The sequence below is a fragment of the Danio aesculapii genome, chromosome 11 (genome assembly GCF_903798145.1).
Source record: "Danio aesculapii chromosome 11, fDanAes4.1, whole genome shotgun sequence".
Classification (NCBI taxonomy): Eukaryota; Metazoa; Chordata; class Actinopteri; order Cypriniformes; family Danionidae; genus Danio; species Danio aesculapii.
This window is the reverse complement of record NC_079445.1, coordinates 11,592,479-11,603,660: the sequence shown is the minus strand read 5'-3', so window position 1 is coordinate 11,603,660 and position 11,182 is coordinate 11,592,479. Positions and strand designations below refer to the sequence as shown.

General features: G+C 32.3%; 1 protein-coding gene across 15 annotated transcripts in view; it reads right to left on the bottom strand.

The window, feature by feature from the left end:
• Positions 1-590: 590 nt before the first annotated feature.
• adgrl2a (adhesion G protein-coupled receptor L2a) overlaps positions 591-11,182 on the bottom strand; it is a 192,496-nt gene continuing 181,904 nt past the window's right edge. For 2 of the 15 annotated variants that reach the window (XM_056467664.1, XM_056467665.1), the window contains 3 exons: positions 7,837-7,965; positions 6,882-6,899; positions 591-2,737 (listed from right to left, as the gene is read on the bottom strand). In XM_056467664.1, coding sequence (XP_056323639.1) covers positions 1,977-2,737; positions 6,882-6,899; positions 7,837-7,965 — 908 coding nt within the window. In that variant the 3' untranslated portion in view covers positions 591-1,976. Of the gene's footprint in view, positions 2,738-4,490; positions 4,544-6,881; positions 6,900-7,836; positions 7,966-11,182 lie in introns of those variants that run through there. The other 13 variants (XM_056467666.1, XM_056467667.1, XM_056467668.1 and 10 more) reach the window with 12 other exon arrangements.

Sequence of the window (11,182 nt, the reverse complement as noted above, 5' to 3'; positions counted from 1 at the left end):
ACGAGCTCTAAAGAAAGCTCCACAGTAATTATTATTTTAAAAGGTGAATGTAGGATTCATTTAAACTGCTTTTTTTCTGTGCACAATAGTTTCTAAGCTGGGATTCCTCTTTAAATACCCATTGTCACACCATTGACTCATGTCTCCCGGAGGACCTGGGTGAAATTCGGATGATTAAAAGAGGCGCAGGGAAAATTTAGAGGTTACGTTAGCAGGTGCAGTAGTAGAGGAGTGATAGTTCGCAATAGGACTTCAGAGAGACAACCTTAAAAGTACATAAACTGCAGTTTTCTGTGGTGCTTGAACCTGCTGTTCCCCTGTGCACTGCCCTCTAGCTATAATGCAGCAAAATGTTCTCAGCTTGTTTATGAGGGTTCATATTGCAGTTTATGTATCAACTTACAACACTTTTCACTTTGATGTGCATCACCAGCTTAAATAGCATACACACAGCAAACTGCTGAGATAAAAGTGCAATGAAATACTTTCTATGTTTTAGAATATACTGACAATCTTTGTTTTCTAAATAAGGCAAGCACATAACTAACTGAAGGCACGTGCGTAGAAAAAACAAAGCATTAAACATTCAATTAGACAAAAAATTCACATTTATTTATTGTTAAACAAGTGTAGAACTTTACATCCTTTGTACCGATGGGCTCCTTAACATGTTTATCAGAGATTGGTTCCTTAATTATGCGTACGAGGATGAACTACGTCGACCAGTGCTGTAAAATATTCACAAAAAGTTTTTTTTTTTAAAGAATAATTTAATAAATAAATATCCAACCCCGACTGCAGTAATACGTCTTTAAAAAAATCTCCTGTTCATGCTTTGCACAAAATTAATATGTGCAAGGCACAAGAACATCAGAATCCACTAACACTCATTGATCTGAAGTGGCAAATCCATTTTTTTAATGAACACGACAGATATCTTTCGCAGCGTACCTGTAGTTACCCACTGATTCCATCATCATAAACACACTTTTTACATAGTCATCTCATTTCGAAAATCATTTGCTTTATATTTATGGTTGTTATAATTTTATCTCAATTTATTTTTACACAATCAATACAACAAAATATATTGTTCTATGTTATATCATTAACCTTGACAGTTCATGTCAGATTGAGAAAATATAAGGCCTGGGGTTTGTTTGCTAGTGGTCACATGGGATTTTGTTGATGATTGTAAAGGGTGTCAAAAGAAATGCTTCAGTTCAATCAGGACAATGTCCTGGAAATTCCATTTTTGTATATAATAATAATAATAATAAAAAAAGAAACTGCATTCAAAAGAGAAATATGTGAACAAATATGTACATCCTTTGAGAAATGTATGCACTGGAACGAGAAAGACTTTTTTTTGGCTTTATTTATTTTTTTTATGTGAAATTGTATTACTGTAACCAGGCCCATACAGAATCTACAACTTCAGAACACCACAGATTTCGGCATAAAACTGGAAATCCCCCATTCACAAAGTTCTACTGTACATATAATCTGACACTTGTATGTTTATTTATTGAATAATTGTGGCTAATTTGATTTTTGATTACACTCAGCAACCAATACAAATGAAAATGATCTTAACATTCTTCCTTGTTTTCCAGCAAAACCATATTTATTTGAGAAAAACAGGTCTTTGCTTTGAGATGGTATTAAAATGTTTCTTAAATTAATCTCTGACTGCTCAAGTAAACTTGTTCAAAGGAGGTGTAGACATTTTTTTCACTGAAAAACAAGGGAAAAGCTTTGTGTTTTACCATCATTTTCATTCCACTGCTAACAATCAGGAGAGCTAACGCAAGGAAAAGTTTGCAGATTCCATCTGGGCCTGAATGTAACTCATTGAACAGCAGCGGTACTTCTCCATTATGTGTGCAGTTATGTGGGAGGCTAAAAAAGGGAAGACCACTCTGCCATCGGTGGATGGACGGGGCTGTGTACATGGTGGGCGGTGCTTATAGTTTTTAAAGGCTTGTGACCAGCTGCATTTGTCCCTCTCGTACGTCCCCCTCGGGGACACAGGCGTCTTTAGAGACGGGGATGATGAGGCCCTCGCTACTGTCTCTGCTCATCTGATAATACGCGTGCAGCTGCTGGCCTGATCCCAGGTTGGGCATGCTTTTGTAGTAAACGTCTTCGTTCGGACTGTTTTTGGATGGCGAGAGATCCTGGATGATGTCTAGGCTGCTTTCCGAAAACGGCGAGTCTCTGAGGTTTGGCATGCTGGTGTACACCGAGTCTCTGTTGGGGGAAGGCAGGGCAGTTTCAGCCGGAGGTGGGAGCTGGCCTATGTAGCTCTGGGGATGTGAAACCTCCACTTCAGGCCTCGCTCTCTCCTGCGTGTGGTACAGGAGCGAGTGAGTTCGCTGGGGGATTAGGGGGGCTTCGAGTGTGCGGGGATGCGTGTGATGCAGCCCCAGTCTCTCCATCTCACTGTCACCGCCCACCTGCACCAGGGAGGACGTCTCTGCAACCACAGGCTCCTCCCCTCTGCTAATCCCTGCCCCCTTTTTGGTACCGATCCGGGTCTCGGCGGCCCTGAGGTTGTTGTGCACAAGCTCGGAGATGATCATCTTCTCAAAGGCCGTGTCGTTGAGACTGAGCCCGCAGTCCACCACCTGCATGCCGTCGCTGTAGTTATGGAGTGAGTAGCTGTTATTAAAGTTGCCGTTGAGTGGTAGAGTACCGAACGTGTTCGTATCTCTGCCGCTGGTCACCGAGTGTCCTGCAACAACAAAAGAGGAGGAACAAGTTAAGTTTGCTCTGGTCTGAATATAAACAAAAAAAAAACATTATGTTTAATGCTGTTTAGGAATGCTGAATAAAAGCTGAAATATTGGAATGTGTGGAAATCTTTAGTCTGCGCATTAAGAACTTCACAAATTCACTAAATTCACTGTTAAAAGTATTTTTTGTCATATTTTCCACTATATATTTTTTAATTTATACATGTTTGTATATACCAGAGATGACCAAAGTAGGACCCGCGGGTCAAAGTTAGCCCATTGTAACCTTTTATTTGGCCCTCTATCCTATCTGACGTGAACTTATTGCTGATCTACAAAAAAGTAAACTGAAATTAAATGTTTCAATTAAATGTTGTAAATGAATCTGATTTTTAAAAATGTAAATACTGTCACTCGACAGATTGAGGACTGTGCAGACGACTTTGGCGAGCAAATCAAGGCAAAAACTAGTGTACTCCATTCTGTACTCCATGAGATTGTTTTTGTTTTTACTGTAATCAAAAATATACTGTATTAGTTAATATAAAGCAATGTTTTCTAGTTCTTTTTTATATTATTAAATAAATTAGGAAATTACCCATGGCAACTACTTACCTTCGGTCCACTAGCCTCAATCAAGTTTGGTTTTTGGCCCTTCATAAAAAAAAGTTTGGGCACCTCTGGTATATACAGTATTATGCTTTTAACGACTTTCAAAAAAGGAGCAACAAAATAAATTAGATAAGATTAGGAAACAAGCAAGAGAAGATTTTTGTGTACTTTTTTGTATGTTAATTAATAAAAAAAATTTGCTTACTTTTCAGATAAAAAGATTGTGATTTAAGAACAAGATTTTTACTGGAACAATAGTGGGTAAGAACATTTTTACAGTCCCGTTGAACTATAGGTGCTAAATGCATTTAGTTTTTAGTTTTATTTTTGTGTTATACAGTGCTCAGCATAATTGAGTACAGCCCATTTTGAAAATGAATATTTTAATCCATTTCTCAGAGAATATAGGAAATGTATTTTGGTGCATTTAAACAAAACAGATTTATTAAACAGATATATTAATAAAATAATATTTAAGTCACCAAACATATTTAGAAATTTAAAGATAATACATTAAAAAAATAAAACAAATAAGACTTTCTCCAGATGAAAAAAATATTATCAGACATCCTGTGAAAATTTCCTTGCTCTGTTAAACATCGTTTGGAAAATATTTTAAAAAGAAAATAATAATTTTTAATAATTCTGATTTCAACTGTATAGATTCTGAGCACTGTAAAAGTGCTTTTTGGGGAGCTCAGTTCTAGAGAACCAGCAAAGTATTCCAGATTTGCTGCATCTAGGAATTTGCATAGTTCCTTTGCAGACACAATTGCTTTGTAAATTCTCCCAAATTTAAGGTTCTGAATGTTTCCTCGATCATACAATTTTGAACAATTCACAATGAGCAATTTCTTGTTTCAACCGCATCCCAAACAACATTAAAATCAGTCGGCAGGATTCACAAACACAAATGAGAGAGCGGCACAGATGTGTATTCACAGATGAAAAAGCGGTGACAGAATTTATCAACATCAGCTTGTATTTGAAGCAGTTAAGGCAGTGGGGTGAAGTAATGTAACAGAAAAAAAAATCCAAATTAGGAAAAACAACCAAAACAAAAACACAATAGCCATTTCTCACACTACAGAGAGCCAATGAAAGCAAAAGCATCCAACAGACAGAAGAGAGAAAACTCACTCTGAACAACTCACATCAAGTCTGTCTGTTCAGGCCAGCAGACCTGAGCGCTGCTGATGAACGAAAAGAACACAAAACAAAAAAGAAAATGATTTATTGTAAAACATGATGAGGTTATCGCTAACAGAAAAACAAAAACCAAAGAAAAGAAAAGAAAAACCTAAGCGCAAGCAAAGGATTTTGCAAATTAAATTAACATCACAATTAAGGCCTTTTCTCTCCGTTAAAAGTCACAGTTGGGTTTGTTTGCTGGACTGGAGATAATGTGGTAATTTGAGCTCATTTGCACGCTGGTGGATGTCTGGCCATCTGCATGAGCTACGATAATCTTTAACTGCGTCTTACAAGAGGCCACCGGTGGGTGCTTTGGACACAGCCATTCTCAGAATCTCTCCACAGAAATGACAACACAAAGAATAGAGAAGGCAGATGTGAAAAGAAGAAGGACATTTTAGGAAATTGAGTTTAAGAGATATTTCGGCTGGATACTGAAACAGAGAGGCTAGAAAAAGGAGGGTTTTTCTCTTTAAAAAAATCTTTAACATAATGTAGGAGGGTAAATAATAATAATATTAATAATGATAATAATAATAAATTCAATACATTATTAATAAAAATAAAAAATATATATAATACATAAAAAATAATAATAACAATAATAATAATAATAATACATTAAATAAATAAATAAATAAATAAATAAGAATAGTAATAATAGTAATATTAATAATAATAATACATTCAATAAATTACTATTAATAATAAAATAATAATAATAATAATAATAATAATAATAATAATAATACATTAAATAAATTAATAATAACGATAACAATAATAATAATAATACATTCAATAAATAAATACATAATAGTAATAATAATAATAATAATAATAATAATAATAATAATAATAATAATGATAATGATAATAATAATAATAATAATAATAATAATAATAATAATAATAATAATAATAATAATAATAATGATAATGCATTAAATAATAATAATAATAATAAAAATAATAATAATAATAATAATAATAATAATAATAACAATGCATTAAATAAATTAATAATAATAATAATAATAATAATAATAATAATAATAATAATAATAATACATTCAATCATTTTCCCTCGGCCACAGCAGAACGACGCCAACTATTCCAGCATGTGTTTTATGCAATGGATGCCCTTCCAGCTGCAACCCAGTATTGGGAAACACCCATACACACATTAACCGGACACACACAAACTCATAAACGGACACGGAAACCCACGTGAACACCAGGAGAACATGCAAGCTGCATAATGCAAACCACTGAGCCACAGAGCCGCCAATAATAATAATAATAATAATAGTAATAATAATAATAATAATAATAATAATAATAATAATAATAATAAATTCTTAATTATTTTAAGATTTAATCAATAAATAGATTTATATAACAAAGCATTCATTTAACCTTAATTAATTTCTAAACAAAAACACATAAAATAAAATTATTAAAAATATAATTTCAATTATTAAAAATATCAATTAATAAAAATCTATTAATAAAATATCAAATAATAAAAATATAATTAATTAAAATCTACTAATAAAATATCAATGAATAAAAATCGAAATAATAAAAATCTATTAATAAAATTATCTATTAATAAAATATAATTAATAAAAATCTATTAATAAAAATATAAATTAATAAAATTATAATTAATAAAAATCTATTAATAAAATATCTATTAATAAAAATATAATTTTTATTAGTTGATAAATTATATATAATATTATATATGTTGATATAATATTATATTTGGACACTTTAGGTTATTACTAAGGTATTTAATAGCTCGGTAGAGAGAAAAAAAGAAAATATATACCTCTTGTATCTAACAAACAAATTGCTAAAGTCAAAGAAATTCCGTTTTTGAACATCGTGGATGCAATCATCATTTTAATTGAGAACTGTTGCAACATGCGTATAAGACACAGCTGTAACTGCCCTTTATACAGACTGGCCTCAACATCTGCAGCAATTCAATTTGGAATTCAGAAGCAAGCAGTACTATGAGTTCAACTTAAAGTCCAAACAAAACTGTGTTTAACAATGAGAGAAGGCGGTTATTTTGAGTAAAATCTCCAATTGGAATGAAATGTATACATTCAGACTAGGAAATCGGTGCGTGTGTGTAATGTGCATGCATCGTGCCAACATCCCAAAGTTATAAAAGCAGAGGTGATGAAAGTATTGTTTCATTGAGAGCAACACGTCCTCGTTCTAATGATTTCTGAACCAATGTGTTGACAGTATGCAGATGATGTATTGCTGAGAAAATAATGGAATTACATTTAATGGGGACATTTAAAACTGATTGCATACTTGTCTCTCTGTAGGTCACTGAGTGTGTGCAGGAAGAGGAAAGAGAAAACAAGACAAATTGTTAATAAAAATGTGGAATTACATTTGTTTGCTTAAATATAAATATCAGCTATAAAAAAGTAAAATAGTTGTCTCATAGTGGGGAAATATGTGTTTAGTCTGTGCTGTAAAACCACACAGAGAGCTACAGATTTACTAATAGTATAAGTAATGGATCACTTATTTTTTTATTATGTGCATTTTTCACGTAATATACATTGAAAAAAATGCTTGGTTCCACACGTTTCCTTCATGTTGTCCCAACACAAATCGATTAAGTTAACTTAATTGTTTTTGCTAAATTTTAAAGGATTTAACATTCACTGTTTCTTACTTAGATTTTGTCCAGTTTTTAGTCCAAATATCTGAAAATTCTTAAATCAAGAAGCATTTTCCAGATGAGCAAAACATATAGTCTCGTTTTAAAAAATAATATGCCAAAATGAAGTGAGTTTTCCTTAAAACAAGCAAAGTAATCTGCCAATTAGGTAAGCAAAATAATCTTATGCCAGAAGAAAAAAACAAGATTATTTTGGTTATCCCATTGGCAAATTATTTTGCTTGTTTTAAAAAAAACGCTTATTTAATTTTGACATTAATTCTTAAAACAAGCCAATGTTCTTTACTTGTCTAGAAAATGCTTCTTGATTTAAGAACTTTTAGATATTTGGACAAGAAACAAGACAAAAACTCTAAGTAAGAAAAGCAAAAAAACTCAAGAATTATGTGGATTCAGCTCATTTGAATAAAAAAGTAGTTTAAACAAGCAGCAAAACTCATTATTTTGAGTGTATCTGGGTGATTTTTCAGCATAGAATGGCTGATACTACGTAGTACTCTGGTAATAACCATCGTACTGCATTGTACCACATGCTCAGAAGTGCAAAAAAGGAGTGTAGTGGATTAGTAGTCACACCTGGAGAGTGAAAGACTGGCACCGTTGGTGTGTTACATACGATAGTTTCAGCCAGTAAGGTGTTGTAGGGGTTATTAGTGCCTTGTGGTCTCAGAAGAGGGTTAGTAAGAAGATAATTGCCCGTCATTCCTGAAGCAACAAAACAAAACAAGAGGAAAATATAATTACGACCTCTAAGACATCTAATTAAAATGCTTAAAAGGGTAGTTCACCCAAAAATGAAAATTGACTCACTATTTACTCACTCTCAAGAGGTTCTGAGTTTGTTTAGTGTTTTGTTTTTCTGTTGAACACAGAAAAAAAGTTATTTTGAAAACTGTTAGAAACATGCAACCATCGACTTCCATAGAAGGAAAAAACAAATACTATGGAGGACAGTGGTTACAGGTTTTCAGCATTTTTCAAAATATCTTCTTTTGTGTCCAACAGAAGAAAGAAATATCTATTTGAAAGTAAATAATGATAGAATTTTCAGTTTGGGGTGAACTGCACCTTTAAGAAACTGATGAATTAAATGGATATGTTTCATGCTGTGTTATTTGTTTATTTATTTGCATTACCTACTGTAGCTCAACACTTGTACGATTTCAGTGCAACTTTTTTTTATTAAATTAAATTAAATTAAATGAACAGAAATACACATCAAGAAATTGTAAATGTTAAAGGGATAGTTCACCCACAGATGAAAATGAAACCTTTGTGGGTTTATTTTTTTTCCTCTGAACACAAAGAAGACATTTTGAAGAAAACTGAAAACCTGTAACCATTGACTTGCATAGTAGGATAAAAAATTACTATTAAAGTCAATGGTTACAGGTTTCCAGCTTTCTTCAAAGTATCTTCTTTCTTATTTGAAAGGAAAAAGGCCATAAAAGTTTGAAAGAAGCAAAGTAAATGATGACACAATTATTTTGTTTGGGTGAACTATGTCTTTAACAGTATTTGTCAAAGGTAAATTTTATTAAACTAGACTGAAAGTTTTGATGTAGACTCAAGCAACACACTAAATTAAACCTGAAATTTTGAAATAGAAGAGACTGGAAAAGTATTTTAACGCCTTTTGTTTAATTGCAATTGTACACTATTATTATGCTAATTATTGTAAAGGGACTACTATACTGGGCACAGTTTCTTACTAATTTGAGGTCTGTGCTAAAATTAACCCTTTTCACAAGACTGTTATGGCGCGTTTAACGGTCATCATAATGTTAAATCCCTGAAAGTTTTTAATGTTTTGATTTTTTAAAAAACGTGTTAACATTTCTATGCATTTATGAATGTATTATATCATCTTTTTGTCAAGTTACAAAAAAAATTAATTACCGCTTATGTGGGGTGTTTCTAATGCATGCATCTATGGGGCTGAGAGTAAATTTGACGTTATTCTCTCCTTTGGCTGCCGTCATCAGTCTCACACAATTTTTTTCCTTTTTGTGAATGTCTTTATAACATCATCGTGAAGTTTTTCTTTTATTATTTTAGCAAATAGGATTGTTAAAAAATATTTATTGTATTATTCCATTAACTGCGCTCTAAGTTTACCCAACCATGACGCCTTCCGCTACTGAGAAACCCAGAAATGTGAAAAGGGTCTATTGTCTAATAGTGCTATTTTGTTAAATCCATATACAGTTAAAGGCTAAATTATTAGCGCTCCTGTGACATTTCCATTAATTTTCAAATATTTTTCAACTAATGTTGAACAGAGCAAGAACATTTTCACAATATTGACCGTTAATAATAATATTGAATAATAATAATAATAATAATAATAATAATAATAATAATAATAATAATAATAATAATAATAATAATAATAATAATAATAAATGTAAAACTGCTTTTATTCCAGTCAAACTTAAAGAAATATCCTTTTCTCCAGAAGAAAAACAATATTACAGGAAATATTGTGAAATTATGTGAGTTTTAGAATTTTTACAACATTTTTAGTCAGTATTATTACCCCCTTAAAGCCTGGTTTATACGCGACGCTTCCGCTAGTTCGCTTGAGTGCGCACATCAAATGTGACTTCATCACTGTGTTTGCAGGGGTCTGCTTTGGGTGTGCGCGGCATGATTTCGGCTGGCGAAGCGCACGTTTTTTTAGACTCGAGCAAACAGTTTGCGCAGCGCCGCGTTTGATTTCAGTTGAATATGAAACACTTTGAAGAGATTTTGTCTGAAACAGGTACGTCTGTACACACATCTTTATGATCTGTCCAAGCGTGATCATAGGGATAACCAGATGGACAATAATTCCCATTTGAGTAAACGAAGCAATTTGAGCACAGTAAAATGCAACAATTTAAGATGGTTGTAACTTGATGCATAAGTTTGTTAAAACCAAAGTGAGGCCATAGCAAAAGTGGAGACCCGGGTGGTTTTAATACACAATTACAGAAATATATTTATCCACCATTCATAGGTTTTACACTGATTTATATATTACAATTTTGAATTTAAAACAATTTAATAGTTACAAAACTAAAATGAAGAAACTAATTATTTCTTTAATTACTGGAAAGGAATATTTGAACCTATCGGTTTGCAATCTACTAATGCCCTATTTTTCTAGGCTTTATTGGTGATAATGGTCAGGAGTGTTGCACCATTATTGCCTTTTTTACATATCAGTAGAGGACAAACTAGCCAGCCAGTGATGTGTCAATTGTTGAGTGGGTTAATTAAAAAAAGTCTTTAGTTTTTTTTTTGCTTTTATTCTTGCCATAATATAAAAAAAGATATATTTGTAGAGCAAACCATGCTCTGTTATCATTAATATTTTAATAAACTTTAATAGGTAGAACTGTCCGAGATATGAACAAAAGGTAGTGATGCATCAACGAATCTTGAATGGTTCTAAAAATCATTAAAATAGTTTATAAAAATGATTAGTCAATAATTAGAAAATCAGGAACGATATTATTGATATGACGTAGTTCCGGAAACTTCCTACTCCTATGGTTACCGGCTGATTTATTGGTGGGTTTTTTTTTTGACCGCCCCCTGTCATTGTAAAGAATATCACAATGGCAAACGCGTCAAGTATAAAAGCCTCATCCGTTTTGTGAGGTGCACACGCACTCAGCGGAGGTCAGCGACGCGGCGCCAGTATAATTCAGGCTTAAGAAATATTGCATTTACACTTTAAGCTGAATACTAGTATCTTGCAAAATAGTATGCACTCTCATCATGAAAAAGACTAAATTAATAAGTTATTAGAAATTAATTTTTAAAACTATTTAGTTTAAAAATGTGTTGAAAAAATCTTTCTGTTAAACAGCACTTGTGAAATATGTTAAAAAGAATTTCAATTTCACAAAAGGGCTAATCGTTTTCAACTGTA